The sequence below is a fragment of the Anthonomus grandis genome, chromosome 1, assembly GCF_022605725.1.
Source record: "Anthonomus grandis grandis chromosome 1, icAntGran1.3, whole genome shotgun sequence".
Taxonomy (NCBI): Eukaryota; Metazoa; Arthropoda; class Insecta; order Coleoptera; family Curculionidae; genus Anthonomus; species Anthonomus grandis.
This window is the reverse complement of record NC_065546.1, coordinates 47,152,026-47,169,681: the sequence shown is the minus strand read 5'-3', so window position 1 is coordinate 47,169,681 and position 17,656 is coordinate 47,152,026. Positions and strand designations below refer to the sequence as shown.

Sequence of the window (17,656 nt, the reverse complement as noted above, 5' to 3'; positions counted from 1 at the left end):
AAGTTATACTTGCTAGATTAGTTATACTTGCTAGCCACAGATACTATCTGTGGGCTGCGGTTCACTTTTATGAAAAGTTTAATTTAAGTTTAAACAAACCACATTTATAAAGACATACATAAAGCATTTCAATGCAATGACAATATTTAGTTTTTCTAAACCAAGTTAACCAAAGGACGAGAGTGTGAGAGCTAGTGTCTGCCCACAGTGAGTAGGTATATGTAGGTATAGGTGTTGAAATTTCCTTACAATACTACTACAGGACTTGAAAAGGACCGTACAGGACTGTCAGATAATGCAATGATTAAGTAGATACCATTTTGTAATACAAATTGAAATACAAATGCAATAAAGGTTACAAATTTAACCGACCTCTACATTAAAATTGGATAGGTACAAAGATAAAAAAGATGTAAAAAAAGTAAGTATACCTACTTATCTATTCTATAGGTAAAGTCATCAGTTATCACTGAAAAACTAAATAGGTACCAGCTACCTGGCTAAACATCAAAATATTCAGTAAATTCTAAAGTATACAGTAAGTAAATGCAAAAAAAATATGGTGCTTACCTAATTACCTACCTACAAACTGTTCCTGGAGTTGGTCCAATAAACCCCACTCCTTAAGTTTATCTTCAACGAATATATCCATTTTTTTCTTATGCAATTTTAACACTTTTAACACTTAATCGAAACGAAAAAACCTTAAAACAAATTAATGCCGGCCGATTGATTGAAGGACTGAAGAATGAACAGTTGAACACCTGTGGCACTGGGAATTATAGCAATGCTGCCAAATCAAATGTATCTTAAAGATTACACCGCCATTAAAAAAGTTACGTTTCCTTTTTCCTTACGCGTGTTATTATCACGATATTATTTAAATAAATAAAATTAGAACTTGCTGATTGGGCTTATTTTTTAATATCCTATTTAATCATTTTCAATTAACAACATTAAATCGACTGCAAATTTTGATGCAGACCTTTACAACTGTTTAATATTGAATCTGGCAAAGTTCTAGCGACAAAGGCAAGGGCGTCGGGCGCGTCCTTCTTTATACACAATTGTGTATTATAATTACACAATACATGTTTTAAAATTCTATAATTGTGAAGGGCTATTAGCAAGAATCTTTTTTATTCTACACAATTGTAAATAAAATCAACACAGGCCAGAATAAAAAATTAATTAAAAATTGTAATAAAAATATACTTCGTTATTAGATTTTTTACCAAACTACATTGGATTTAAAAAAAAATGTGGAATATTTATACACATTATCTTAATAATTATTATCCACTTATGGTGTATTAATTTAATATGCAATAATTGTATGAAATATACACATTAAAACATATACAAAATGCCTGAGAATTTTTATACAGGACTGTGAGATATTATCTAACAATTGTGTATTAAAATTTAACATTTTTTTTTACACAACAAAATGTGAAAAAATCCATCGGGATTTTTCTGTGTGTAAATGTCCTGAAGAAAATTTTCCAAAAATATTATGCTCCAAACAGTGCCAAGCCAATAAATCCCACTACATTAGCGGATGATAAAATTTTATCCAAAATTTTAGCCGATAACTTCAATCCGAAATTTTTTTAATGTTCGCATTTCCCTCTCCCACACCATAAAGAAAATTCAGGAAGTGACAGTCTATCACCGTCAATCCCCACTTTAACACTCATCAATAGACAAAAGATCCGACCCATCAGAATAATCCCATCTACATTACGCTCATACTGAAGCTAGCGTAACCTTGCATAACCATCATTACGAAAATCAAACCCAGTAACTATAAAAAAATCAATGATTTAACATATTTAACATATTTTACACTTAATTCAATAGGAAAACCTTATCGGTGAGACATCACTAGTGAAATAGAATCTTAAATTTGTTGTCAATACATGCAGCTATCCTGACTTGCCGTGTTCTGACCGAAACGGCAATGTCCAAAATTTGAATGTCAAACATAACCTGTAAGAAAGTGAAAGTGACATGTTTACTTTTTAAAAATCTATAATGATTATGTATTGTCTTTGTTTTCTCTTAATAAAATATGGGAAATAAATTAATACAATTCTTATAATTATTTCCTAGTACATTTCCAATCCTAACGTAAGTACTAGAGGTCTTTTCCCCTAATAAAAAATAAGGCATGAAAACAAAACAAAAGGATAATTCAGCAATTAATTCCCTAAATTATTCACAGAATGGATGAGGACAAATAGCTATAAAATTTTCCATCACACAAGATATTCCCTGACTGCTGCCTGCTAGACAATACTGAGTGAATTAAACATCTCTGGAGATTCAACAATGAAGACATAAAATGGTAATAGTGCGACCTGTGTATCAAATTAAGAACTAATTCAATCTTCATAGAAGGCATTTATTATTAATTTTATGTTATCACTCTTTTGTATTATACAGTGCATTCGCTTTGTACTTTATTTATGCAGAATAAATGGTTAAATAAGATAGAATGTTTTTTATTTATAATTTTATTGGATATAATATTAATATTATACATTTTGACTAATTAAATGCATTCTAATATTGACCACTAAATAAGTGATAATCCATGTGATAAAATAACCGTAACACTTTGTCATTTTGCAAAGAAAATAAGAATTAACACTATCTTTAGGCGTTTACTTAAAAAAGAAAGTTGATCAGGGCTGTTTTTGGAAAACACGCTTCAATTGACATGCGGTATTTAGTTGCTGTATGATATGACATAACGACACTAAAAACACTAAACAATATGTTTCATATCAATGCTTGCTTGAATGATTTACTATAAGAATAATACAAAAAAGAGAAATCGATAAAATATAGAAAACCAAATGCATATATACATTATAAAAAACAAATAATGAAGCTTAAGAATATAAATAAATTAAAAAATTATAATTATTATGAATATAAATGTGAAATACTTTAAGTAATCTTTTTCCCAAATTATTCATAACCGACCATCGAAAGTTTCTTTTTAAAGGAAAACTCGTTTTTTCCAGCCCGCGTTGGTATCCTGAATACATTCAATACAAAAATTTTTACCGCATTCGAAACGGCCTGCGTAATACCCGATATGCAAGTTCAGCGAAGCGATCGCAGCTGATTTCGCCAACTGTGGAACAAGACGTAGGGCACCTTGAAAATATTGCGCTTTTATGGGTAAAAATAAAAATTCTGGAAAGCTCTGGATCATTTTCACAAGTTTACGGTTGATTTCTACAGGTAATCGCTTAAAAGCAAAATGTTGACTACTATAAATAAATAGTTAGAATAATAATAATATATGTTTATTTGTAAATCATATAATATATTTTTTGGCATTAGTAGGCCATCTAAACGTAAGCACTGTATTTAATTTGCTCCGGACAAATCTTATAATGTTTAGGTTTTTTTAAGGAAAAATAATATATAGAGTCGGGAGAAAAATTATTTGGATACCTTAATTTCTTTTGTAAAAATTGAATTAAAACTTATGCAATAAAAGATTCTTGGATAATTATATTATAAAATATAAACAGTATACCTAAATTAGTAACACAAGCTTTAATATTAGTAACTACTTTAGAAAAAAAATATACAAATTCTGAAAAAGCAAAGGAGAAAATTTTTTCGTCCACTTAAATGTTCTTTTGAAAATTTAAGAAATATTCAAAAACTAACAACAGGTGGAATATCCTTTTGAATTTATAATTTCTGCCAACCTATTAGGCATCGCTTCTACAAGTTTCTTGGTAAAATCTATTTCAATCTACTCTTCTTGACATTTTGCTGTTAATTCCTCTTTGTTCGATATTTTATATTTTTTTTTACTCTTTCATTTAGTTCAGACTAGAGATGTTCAGGTTGAGGTCTGGTGATTGCGGTGGAGTCTCCAATACTTTTGGTACATTATACAATATCCATTCATTAAAAACCCGCGCGGCGTGCTTTGGGTCGTTGTCTTGCTGAAATATGTAATCATTGCCAAGTCCCATTTTCTCCGCACATGAAAAAAAAACAATCTATAATTCTGTCAATAAACTAAACTTGACCCACTCCTTGATATGACATATATCCCCATAGGAGAACAGAACCACATCCGTGTTTTACCGTAGAAAATAAGTTTTTGGTATTGTAAGTTTCCCCGCGCTTTCTATACACTAAAGTTTTCTTTGATTTACCAGGCATTTCAATTTTTGTTTCGCCTGTTAAAGGCACATTTTTCTAGTCCTCTATATTTTTGCCTAAATGTCTTGGAGCAAACTCAAGGCATTTATTTCTATTTTTCTTATTTATGAATGGCTTCTTTCTTGCTCTCCTGGCCCGTATATCCTGACTTTTTAAAAATTTTCCTATGGTTGTTACATGAACAATCTTATAATGACTAGCTAAACTTTTCACTAAGTCCGTAGCACTCGTCTGCGGGTTTTTCTACACTTTTCTAAGCATTTCTCGTTTCTCTCGAATGGTCAGTTTACTTTTTCTTCCTCTCACTGGCAATGTTTTTGTTGTATGGGTGATTTCATATTTTTTTTGTAATATATTCAACTGTTGAGCGACTTGAAACTAATTTTCCCTCTTTCAAAGGAAGGAAAATCTCTTTTTGAGATTTTCCTTCTTGATATAATTTTATTATTAAATCTCTGATTTCCTGTGGCACTTTTAATAATTTGCGACCCATTTTAAAATTTATTAATGCTCTTTATGACAAACAATAACAAACTGTGCTAAATGTCCTTTAGAATCTATATTTAGCAATTTTTTGCAACCAAAAGAAAAGATAAGAGAATTTCAATTACAATATTACTGCAAATTGCTAATGGACGAATAATTTCGCTCGTCGAGATTTTATCAGATTATCTTATTTCTTTTAAAGGTTTTAAACAAGTTTAAAAAAAAGCTGTATACTTATTTTTTGCCACTGACTCGCTTTTAAAGTTTTAATTAAGTGCGAGGTAGCATTCTTGTATTACCTTTGAAAAATTGGGGTGGACGACTAATAAATCTCCCGACTGTATATTAAAAATATTATATAGTGAATAGAAGCAATAATCAAAAACTGCAGCATCCAAAGACACTATTTTGTAAGTATTAACCCCTTTATTCACATATACATAAGTGCATCTAATAACTATTTAATACAAATACACTTAGGCTCAGCGCGCACTAGCGATTTATTATCGTGCGACTTTTAGTCGCTAAAATGAAACAGTTTAATGAACATGCACGCATTCTGCGACAAAATAATCGCTGCGACTAAAAATAATAGAACCAGTCCTATTTTAGCAGCGACGCGACTATCGCTGTTTTGAATGAAGCATACCGACTCGTAGGGACCTGCACGCATTGCGATTATTTAGCAGTACGATTTTTGTTGGATTGGAACCGTCCGACGTTTTCCCTGTTTTCAGTTGTGATTAGTAGTACATATATAATATATTTAATTTTGGGTGTTAAATATTTGATATTAATAAAAAATCATGTCTGACAGTGAAGAAACGACCCACATCGTTCTTGATATTGAGAGAATTATTGTGGAAGTGGAAAAAAGACCAGCGCTGTATAAGAAAGAACTGAAAGAATACAGCGATAGAATTGCGAAAGAGAAATGGACAGAAGTATGCGCAAATGTAATACCAAAATGGCATGAACTATCAGGTGCAAAAAGAAAAGTCAGAGGTAGGTAGATTATATTTTTATTACTTTAAATAATACAAATTTTAGAAAATGTGCATTAAATTTTGTCATATTGCCAAGCAACTGAACCTTGCGGAGAGGTAAAATAATTTGCAAAATAGTCTCGTACTTGCATGCCCGATGTATTAGCTCTTGTTCCAGCAGGTCGAATGGACTGTAAAAGGCATTCGTATGATTCTTCGTGAAATTTTATACCATCGTGTTTTCTTACAAAATTATGTAAAACGCAGCACGCTTTAATGATTTCGTCAAAAAATTCTATTCCGACATCTAAGGGACGATGGAAAATTCGCCACTTATTGCTCATAATTCCAAGTGTACATTCTACCATCCGCCGAGCACGGGTTAATTGATAGTTATAAACTCGTTGTTTTGGTGTGAGGTTTCTTCGAGGATATGGTTTGGAAATCTGATGTGTTAAAGCGAATGCCTCATCCCCGACAATGACAAAAGGCATACACTTTCCTTTTTTATCGTGAGGTAATATTTGTGGGTTAGGAATGTTTAGTTGGTTACTTGTTAGTCTTCGGCCAAAATTCGAATTTTTAAATATATTGGAATCACTGTGTCCACCATAGGATCCCACATCTATTGAAATGAAACAATAATCGGCATCGACCACGGCAAGAAGTACTGTTGAGAAAAAATTCCTATAATTGTAAAATTCTGAGCCTGTTGTCTCTGGTTGCTTCATTCTTATATGTTTACCGTCAACGGCCCCGATACAATTCGGAAAATTAATACGGTAATAAAATTCCTTGTAAATAGTTATCCAGTCCTCTTCAGATTTTTCGGACATGTAAAAGGGTTGCAAAACTTCCCATAATTGATGACAGGTATCTTTAACAATTTCTTAAACTGTTGTAGCTCCTAACAGGAATTCGAAATGCAAAGAGTTAAAGCTATTTCTGGTTGCCAGATACCTAAAATAAAACGTATATAATTAGTTACAATTTTTTTTTTGTTACAGGGAAAGAAGTTCAAAAAAAGTGGAAGAATCTGAAAGACTGTTTTGCGAGAGAGCTTGCTGCTCAGAAAAAAATCAAATCTGGTGAGCCTACAAAAAAACATCGAAAATACATCTACTTTGACGCATTGCTATTTTTACTTCCTCACCAACAACCCAGGCCAACAAGTGGCAATGTAGGGCCTCCAGGGGATAAGGAAGAACTGTTGGACCATAATAAAGGACCCAGAAACGATGACGGAGAGCTTTCAAACGATCATGGAGGTCCCAGGAACAACAATGAGGAGACTCCACGTTCTTTACCCTCTGCAAAACCTGCACAAAGGACACCACGCAGTCTTTCCAGCAAATCTTCTCATCAAATATCCACATATGAGGCTTCGTTATTAGAGATTTTAAAGAACAAACAAACGGAGGAAGTTTTAGAGGATAAAAACTTTGCTCTTATGGTAATTCCTGTGTTGGCCAAACTAAACGACCAGCAAAAACATTTTGCCAAAATTGAAATACTAAATGTGATGAGAAATGTAAAATTCTATACACAGCCTGGGCCATGAGCACAAACTAACTTCCATTAGTATTTCCATCCAGGCCCACATAATATGCAGCATCAAACCTCTGTACGTTTGCCAGCAGCTTCGCCTCAATTTTCCAACCAGTCTGATATAAACTCTGCCCTCCAGACCTACTATTCGGAATTTTCGAATAATTTTGAGTCATCAAGAGATTATGATAGCGAATTATATGACTTGTAATCATAATGTATTAATAAACTAAAAGGAACAAATTACTTTGCGGTTGTTCTTATTTACCTTAATGTTACTGCTAGTCGCTCTTCAGGTGGTATTGCCTGCCTCCATGTAGTATTTTTATACGTTATATTTGGCCCTATTAATTGAAGCAGTGTACTAAAACTGTTCACACTTAGCCGATAATATTGAAAAAATTTTTTGGGATGCTCTACCAAACTGGAATGTATTTTGTAAAATTGTCCTTTAATTAACCTTTGACTAACAATAGGATGCACCCAGTACTTTTTTACGTTGTTTTCTGGCGTTATTACGCAATAGCAGAGCTACTACACAAGTTGTTTCAACAAAATCCATTTCGAAAATACACTAATATTGCGATTTATTACTATCGAAAATATTTGCTATTGCGACTAGAAGTCGCACGACAACAAATCGCCAGAGCGCGCTTAGCCTTACACAAGGGCACTCACCAGAATATACAGTGCATCCGTAAAGTAGCGGATAAATTTAATAAAAATAAAATCGACCGTTCTGAAAAAAAATGGCTACGACTGCTTTAAGTTTTGTTTGTTGAATTTAACTCCTTGAAAATTTTCTGCCATATTGACATTGGCGAAGTCTATGTTAGTCGTTATGGTATTGAGTAAGTTTGCTATCAAATGTTGACTATTACCTAGAAATGTTTTAAAAACGTATACGGTCGAGTTTGGAATTTTGTTCCATATCAATAATTCGACTACTAATCTATTACATAATTTTTAAACAACCACAGAGTACTTTTTTAAAATTATTAATATTATTTTAGCGTTTATATCATTCATTTGGGTGTGAATTAATACACAAAAATAGTCAACTGATTTATTGTATACACAATTATGACAACGTAGATGCTAAACTCTTAAAAGGACTTAAGATTACTAGAAACATTTATTTACATTGTGATTATTACATATTATGTATTTAGATTTAAAAGTAGCACCAATATTCAGACTTAAATTGAACTTCTATTGGCGAGGGCTCCTTATATATTAAGCGGCCGACTATTCCGGAGCATTCACCAACTTTCTACATATGTCCCAACATATCAGAAGGTGAAGGAACCTAAATATTTTTGTACAGAATTTGTTATAGAATTTCTTAATAATGAAAACTAAGATTTTTTTTTCTAGGAAAAGAATACTTCTTGTATTAATTTTTACCATAAGCTGGCTTAATTGTAAGAATCTAAATATTTTTATTTTTATTTATCCTTGTTTAGTTATTAAAATAGCTGCTATTAATGGATACTTCTTAATATTTACCATCATACTAAATTTTTAAAATAAAAATAATATTTTCTTTGCCGAATGTAATGTAATTTATTACAATATATGTAAACATTAGAATAAATAGTAAAGTACATATCTTCTTATAAAGTACATTTCTTCATGACATATGATTATAACTGGTAAATTAACATTGTAAAATAATTATTCCTATTTGTTTTAAACTTTTTTAATTATTTAATTTACTAATAGTATCTGCCAAAATTTATTATTCAAAGAAAATCAAAAAATAATTAAAATGATACCGCTAAGATCTGAATGCAATTTGTTGACGTAATTTATGAGTCTGTTTAGAAGTTTTCTTAATTTTCTAAAAAATAATTTTAATTTGGCACTAAATAAGGTATTTATTATGTTTGAAAATCCGTGACTTCACTTCTCAGTATTTTCCCATTCAGGAACCAAAAATATGCCGCCAAGGTGGCATTTTTATTGTCACCGAATTTTTAAACATTTTTAATAATATAAAATGTATAAAAAATGACAGTAAATATATAATATGTTTACTGCAATATCTTATTTAATGCTGGCGATAATGGTATCACACAAAATACTATTACATGCAAAGCAAAAGTTTTGCAGCCTTTAATACTAAAAAAAAGACAGATGCACAAAATTTACTTTGTATTCTTTTCTCAATATAGTATAATCCTCTTATAAAAATATCTCGTCGCAGGAGTACAGAAAAGAAAATTTATTTTATGTTATGTAAATAAAAAATATAAATATCTTGAAGTATTTAGATATATAATTATCCTAAAATAAACAAAATATTAGCTAATTTTGTAGTTTTGGAGACAATTGCTGAAATTAAATGTTTTATAGAAGTGAGTTAAATATCATTTGATTCCAAAAGTCGGTCTTTTAAAACTAAGAATTTTTGACTATTTTTAGGAAGTTTGAATTCCGAATATTAATTGGGAAGCTATAAAGCTAGTTTTACAGCATGTAAACCAATATAAATAAACTGTCTTCTAAATGATGATGATTCGAAAACTAACCTTAAGTTGAAAGAATATCGTTAATAAAATCATTTAATAAATAATTGACTACATAAAATAAAACCTTTGCTTAGACTTGATTTTAAAATGTGGCATTTTTTTTTAAATTTAATTTAGAGGTATATGAGGCAATTAAATGTTCATTAAAACCTCAGCTACTTTTAAACATAAATCATTCGATTTTTTTATTGAGTTAATTTGTATATTTATTTTGGGAAGTTCATGTAGCTTTTTATGCTTTTTAAGCATTTTTAATTTCAGACGCAGAAATATTTCTCGTTGACCGTATGTTATTTCGTTTACTGCATTTTTGGTTTAACATACGTTTTATATTTTTCATAGCGTTTAAAATAGTTGTTTATTATATTCGAGGCATTAAAAAATTATTTAATTTATTTTTAGGCTTTAAAATTTTAAATAATATGCTTTTTTGTGTCAGTGACCCAATGACCAAATGAATAAACCACGGTAGTAAAAACGAAAAAAAAGGTATTCTTTGCAGTAGTTTCAGCTTTTTAGTCTCTAGAGTTTTTTCTAAATTTACCGTAGTCCTTAAATATTTAGTCGGAGGTTTCGCATACCGGCACGCCGTCTTTTGTTTTCCTTTTGTTCCGGAAGTAGACTCGTAAATTTTCTTTGTTTCATTCAAATTTTATCCTACGTGCTCCCCGAGCGACTTGGGCAGAAGTTACCGTTTTTATTAAATTTATTATATGCAGCTACGTAAACGATGGTCTTGCAGAACAGCAAATGGCTATAAAGAAATAACCCCATAGGAGATGATGATATTTCTATGTTAAATATTAAGACATGAATAACTCAGGACTATTTATCATTTTTTTGTTTTCCAATAAAAAGATTTAGAATTTTCTAATATATATATCTTGCTTTATTCTATTTTTTCCATTCCCTCTCTTTTTTAACTTTAGTACTTTAAAAACTAGTTAACATCTTTTCACAAACAAGTTCTATTGTGTGTTTAAAGAATATTACTCCAACGTAATAGATAGGTGCAAGGATATTATGAATTTAGAGAAATGTCCTAAACATAATTTTGTACGGGTAGGAAAGAAAAATATCTTTATTAGTCAAGAAGCAAGAATCCTTGAAGTAATTTTTACTTTACGCGGCGCCACTGGCGTCCGCTTTAGTAAACCGGTTGACCAATTCAATTGCCGTGAAATCTTCTCCATGCACAGCATATTGTAAACAATAACAAAGAATTAAAATGGTGATAATATTGATAATGGTTCAATGAAAAATATTGACGAATTCCATTAAGAGTCGAAGGCAATTGTAATTATGGTGGGTGTCTCAGTCAGCAGTCTCGTACTTATAAAATTTTGAAAGAAAAATTTAGAACAAAGTAATTTTTAAATATTTTAACCAAATGAATAAAAGTTAGGATTCTCCAGATTCCGTCTAAAGCGTAATTAATCCTGTAACAATTTAATACCGGTTACTTATGTTAATATTAAATTTTCTAACTATTTTTCTTAAAGAATCCGCCATTAAATTTTTGTGCGACATTAGCGAATTACCCTGTATAATTATTTACTGTAAATAGTTTACAGTTTTTAGTAAATTTATATTATTCAAATTTTCCTCTGCTTTTTGCGAGAAATAAATGTCATAATCAAATTGTCGCTGATAGTAGTCAGCCTGTTATATTTAATTCCTGTATAGTTCACTCAAAGATATAGCGTAAATCAATAATAATACCCTAAGTCAATTAGACCATTAGACCCCATTGTGCTAGGTCCAACGTTTTAAAAAGGTAATAAAGAAAACAGGGTTGGCTTGAAAATGATTCTAAATAAAGTTTAAATATGTCGCACAAAATTTCGTCAAAATAAATTATTGGTTGATCTTTATCGCTATATTGTTTTATAGCTATTAAATATTTATCACGCCAATCACTTGCTTGCAACAATAGCCATTTAAGTTAACTCGTAATGAACTGAATTAGAGGTAAAATTGTCACACTCAATTACTTCTTATTTATACTAGACACTAAATAGGTAATTACAGACGAAAAAGTAGATATAATACTTACAGAGCTAACATAAGTTTTAATTTAGACTAAAGTCAGGTATAAATATACATATACATATATGTTGTACGCAATTGGTGAAAACGGTCACTGCCCGAAATTTATATCCACAAAGCGATGTGGATTTTACGAATTATCCACATCGCGTTACGGATATATTTTATATACCCAAAACGCGTTGTGTGTAAAATTCAAAAATCCACGACGCGAAATTACGATTATCATCGAAGACATGCGACGGTTTTCGTGTTTTGGGTAATAATAAATACCCACAACCCGAAAATTCACAACCTTACTTATTTTTATCGGCAGCAGTTGTTTATTTATTTGTCCTTTGTTAAAGTTTTAAGTAAAGATTCGATAAAAATTAATGAATCAATCGAAAATATTAAAAAAGAATTCGAAGATGGTTTAAATAAACTTTATATAGAATCAAACATAAATAATACACAAACATCACTCGAAACATTATAAACTTGTATCTTAATAAATATAAGTCATGTCAGTTGAAGAAAAAGATTACAAAGAAGAGTTTAGTTGTGAAACCTATTATTTCCAAATACATGAACTGTAGATGTCAGGTAATTTCAATTCACTTTAATATTCATTAAAAAGCAATACCTAATTGTAATTATTATATTGTAGGTTGACCTGATCGATATGCAAACAGAGCCAGATGGCCCATATAATTTTATTCTTAACTATCAAGATCATTTGACAAAATTTTTATTTTTGAAACCACTGAAGACCACAACCACACACGAAGTAGCTGAACACTTGGTTGACATTTTCTGTCTTGTGGGTTCACCATTTTGCAAAGTGACAACAGCCGTGAGTTTGTCAACTCGGTGATTACAAAACTTACCACTCTCTGGTCTTGTCTTAAAATAGTTCATGGCCGACCAAGGCACTCACAGAGCCAAGGCTCGGTAGAGAGAGCTAATCAAGATGTTCGCGATATGCTGATTACCTGGGTAAACGATAATAACACAAAATGGTCAGAAGGGATGAAATTCATACAGTTACAGAAAAACCGATCTTTTCATAGAGAAATTGGCAGAAGTCCTTATGAGGCTATGTTTGGCAGTAGACAGGTTAATGGTTTAGGAGATGCCGACCTTCCACGAGACGTTGTTAATAAATTGCAAAGTAAAGACGACTTAGAAGAATTATTAAATAGTATAAAAAATTAATAAAAGGAACAAAAATACAACAATGATAATAATAATTTAACAAATAGAGAAAATCTCGAAAATGAAAATTACAACGCCGACCAGAAAAATCAAGACAATAATGAAAATAAATCTAATGAAATGGTGGACAACAACAATGGCAATAATGATGAATATAGTATGGGAGAAGACAAAGTTGGAAATAGCTTTAATTATCAGATTACACAAAGGGGTAAAAGAATTTTGAATCAAAGAGAGGAATCACATAAAATGATAAAAATTCAAGCAACGAAAATGCTGTGAGTCAAATAAAAGATATGCTCCTTTACAAATTGCTAGAAATGTTTTGATCCGAGTACCAGATGTTGACAGAGGCCGACTAACTCCAGGAAATGTGTTAGCCATTGTTTCTGAAATTAATAATGATGGCTTGTATAAACTGAGAAATGGGGCCGCTGGACAGATTATTTTCAAGAAATGAACTTCTTCAAGCAGATTCGCAGTTCATGTAGCAATCAAATGATAATAATATCAAGAAAATACCCTTGCGAACTGCAGCAAATATGTCATCTAAAGATTCCGTCCAAGGTTTTCTTAAATGCAATTGTAAAAGATTTTGTGGTAACAATAAATGTTCCTGCAAACAACGAGACAAAAAGTGTAACTCAAAATGTCATGGATTACTAACATGCAAGAATAAATAATAAGGATTAGTTTTATAAAAAATGTGTATTTCATAAATACATCTTAAAACGTATGCCAGTATTTTTATTTTACATATTTTTTAATTGATTTCTTCACATTAGTTACGAACCTACATATTTTTCGTCTTATGGGTATTCTTTATTACTCATAATACGAAAACTGTCGCGTGTCTTCGATGATAATCGTGAATTCGCGTCGTGGATTTTTAAAATTTACACACAACGCGTTTTGGGTATATAAAATATATCCGTAACGCGATGTGGAAAATTCCTAAAATCCACATCGCATTGTGGGTATAAATTTCGGGCAGTGACCGTTTTCGCCAATTACGTACAACATATACATACTTACATTTCTGGCCGTTAATGGTACCTTCTTAATATTCTGCAACGCAGGTAAATATTAAATTTCTAATCCGACCCTAACCATAAATATGATACTTTTGGGTCTTTTTATGACCTTACAGATAATTAGGGTTTTATGGCAATCAAAAAATTTACGGTATATATTTAATCTTTCTAATGATCCTTATATTATCCATAATATTTAATTTGAATATTAAAGATTAAAGATACTACTAATCGATACAAATACGTTTATCAATTATAACTATGAAGACGTAATACCCTGGTCCAAATATACTCGTCATCATAATAAAATAGATCGAACACGTAGTGATCACGCGTTTTTCTTGGTGAATTGTTCGGCGCCTTGACTATATTTTGATAATTTGTTAATAATTCGCGTATTTATTGAACCTCTTTTATATTATTAAAATAATTTTTGCTTGTTTCTTTTCCTACTAATTTCCTTACAGAAAATCATTGTTTCCTTGAAGGAAGTCAATGCTCTTTTTGTAATTTATAGCCAATTGTCATATTTTGTTAACTCTATTATATTCTACAAATTTACTATATTATTACATTACTTGAAACTAAAAGACATTATATATGTTTACCACTTAAAACCTAAATCTACCCAAAGTTTTTTTTTTCATTAAGTTGTTAAAACTTTAACAACTTAATGAAAATGAATGCCATTATATTCAGGATCTAAAGAATTATTAACAATGCATTAGAACGTTTCCTACAATACATATATTGAACCCAAGATTAGAATTTTCCAAAAAAATTTTAGGTAAGCCATTGAAGGAATAAGAAAATCGTCATCATATTATTTAGTTTGTAATAGCAATTTAAAAAGTTTTACTTAAAAGTCTCTAAGGAAGCTACTTTGATCTTGCATTTTCATTTTAATATTCTATCTAACTTTATTTTTTATAGAAATTGAAGAAGAAAATGAAATATCTTTTTATTAAATAAGAAAACATAACCTAAACCAACGCTTTAAAATTTTACTTAACTAATGGTGGTACTTGTAACATTTGTACTACTCTTTGCTCATAGATAAAAAAGCATAAAAATACTATTTTTCTAAATATCAAACTAGTTCGAGATCTTTAAATCCTGGCTTGCCTAGTTCATACTCTCTTGGTCAATTGTGTTAATGATCTGGAAACTTTTGGAAAGGACAAGTTCCGCTTACAAATAACCAGCATTAGCATTTTCGTTACTTTATATGCAAATGCGGAACGCTACTCGGACTATGGCGAAATAAATTCATTTGGAGCGTGTCATCCCCTAAATTCCGTTCAGTACCGATTTTGCCATAACCGGCCACATAGTTTTCGTTTTAACCTAAAAATAGATTATTATGTGGTGCAATTTTATTTTAAATTTTTTCGGAATATGCATTTACCTAAAACGATATAGCGCTTTTTTCAATTCTGATATACGTGTGCGTATTTATCCAATTTGGTGAAAACTATATAATGTAGATCAACTTGATTTAAAGAGAAAATAGGAAGTAAAAACCGATTACTGTAGTTTCAACAAAGGAATAAACAGTTAAATTTTTGTTCTTTTTAAAGAAGTTTCATCGGCACGCAAGCCTTATCTGAACATTTTCAATTATACTTTAACGGTATTCTGAATAATTTCTTACAAAACCCGCAATAGAAGTTTATTTAAAGTTGATTTTTAGAAAACTTTAAATAATGAGGATCCAGTTTTATATCAGATTATTAAATGTTTTTTGTACTTAAATTAGAAAATGCTTGTCACAAGAGTAAAACTTTTAACAATCACTAACAAATTTTAAAACATTTATTATTACTTCAAATATATTTAATATAGAAGCTATTATACACCTATATACTTTTTATGCCTGTAGAAAGATATTATAATTATACAGGTTGGGGGTAAGGTTGCAAGGTCTGATGGTGCTTACAGAATAAGAAATGATAACATTGATCATATTAAAAAGTATTCTTTTAACCCGAATTACCAGCAAAAAGAAACCTACTACAGTACAGAAGCGTAAACCGTGAAAAACCGTAAAACCTTACAGTCTTTACAATATTAAAATGATAGTAAAAAAACAAACTTACTTTAAGTTTAATAACTCTTAAAAGTAAGTAAACTTCTTTTTACCTAGTCCTTTGGTAAGAATATTAGCTAAATTCTCGTCAGTTTTAATATTTTTAATATCTATTACCTTAGCTAAATAATTCTGACGCATAAAATGATATCGGATTTCAATATGCTTGACATTTTTAGAATAGTTACCATATTTAGAAATTGCTGCAGCGCCTCATCTTCATAGACTTGGATTATCTTAGGTTTCAAAATTTCTCTTATAACAAGAATTTCTGAAATAGCATCCGATAATGCAACGTACTCGTCTGCAGTAGATGAGTTAGTTACATCTTTCTCTTTACGAGATTTCCAGTAAATTAAATTGTCATAAGAACTAAAGAAATCATTGAGGCCTTGGATAGAGGTGATACTACGGCGCTTGTATAGCTTGACTTTTCTAAAGCTTTCGAGACGTTGGATCATAGCCTGCTTTTAGCAAAATTTACCTTTTATGGATTCGATAATAATTCACTAAACTTCTTTAGGTCGTATCTTTCTGAAAGAAAGCAAGGTGGTATTAGAAAATCAAGCTCAGTCAAACCGCTCTTATAAAGCTTCTTCTAAAGCTGATCTTTTAAAGCTGATGACGTATTGAGGGGTTGTAGTAGAATGAATGAAGATTTGTCATGTATTTCGACTTTCTAGTCAAGCAATAATTTAAAATTAAAACCTAGCAAGCGTTTTGTAATGTGTTTCTCTTCAAAGAACAAGTAGACGCTTCGCGTCTACTTTGGTCCGTGGGGACCAGTAGAATTTTTTAAAATTTTTGTCAGTATTACAAAAAAAATCTCCAAAATTATCCAAGGAGTGCCCTAAACACGCGGTGAGGAAGAGACCTGCCTCCGTATCCTCATAAGGCTCTGAGTTCAAATCTTAGCCTCGGCATGGTGCTCTACCCAACTTTTTCTTTTTTTAGTACTTCGAAAAAATGAACATCTATAGTAAATCCAAAAATCTCATCCATTATTCTCTAAGAGACCAACATACAAAATTGACGAAAAACAAAGAAAAACACAAAGTCACGGTCTCACAACATGTTATTAAACGGGCTACACGTGTTTCGCTCTAGTTAGAGCATCATCAGGCCTTTAGAAGCCATCCACACACTTATGCTGTAACTGATGATGCTCTAACTAGAGCGAAACACGTGTAGCCCGTTTAATTACATGTTGTGAGACCGTGACTTTGTGTTTTTCTTTGTTTTTCGTCAATCTATAGTAAATACAGAGAGAAAAGGAAAGGTCTTATTATATATTATAATCAAAAATAAATTTCATTGAAATATTACTAACTTATTTCTGGGTATCATGCTTCAGAGAACCATGATGTGTTACAATACGCTCCGCTCTTTAATTTTAGTTTAGTAGAAAATATTCTCAAAACCTACATATATCAAAATTATGTCAGGGTTCTAAAATGAATCGGTAATAAAATCGTAAACCAGATCAACATTGGAAATAATTTTAAAAATTTGCTTTGGTCCGATTGAAAA

At 30.8% G+C, this 17,656-nt stretch overlaps 1 protein-coding gene and 1 long non-coding RNA gene across 2 annotated transcripts; both read left to right on the top strand.

Annotated features, from left to right (window-relative positions):
* The first annotated feature begins 1,972 nt into the window (after positions 1-1,972).
* LOC126745952 (uncharacterized) lies at positions 1,973-2,501 on the top strand. Its single transcript, XR_007663757.1, has 2 exons — positions 1,973-2,133; positions 2,228-2,501. It is a non-coding gene; the product is annotated as an uncharacterized LOC126745952 (long non-coding RNA).
* Positions 2,502-5,495: 2,994 nt separating this feature from the next.
* On the top strand, positions 5,496-7,236 carry LOC126734683 (uncharacterized). Its single transcript, XM_050438425.1, has 2 exons — positions 5,496-5,694; positions 6,683-7,236. Exons 1-2 carry the CDS (start codon positions 5,496-5,498, stop codon positions 7,234-7,236), a joined length of 753 nt encoding a protein of 250 aa, XP_050294382.1.
* Positions 7,237-17,656: the final 10,420 nt, after the last annotated feature.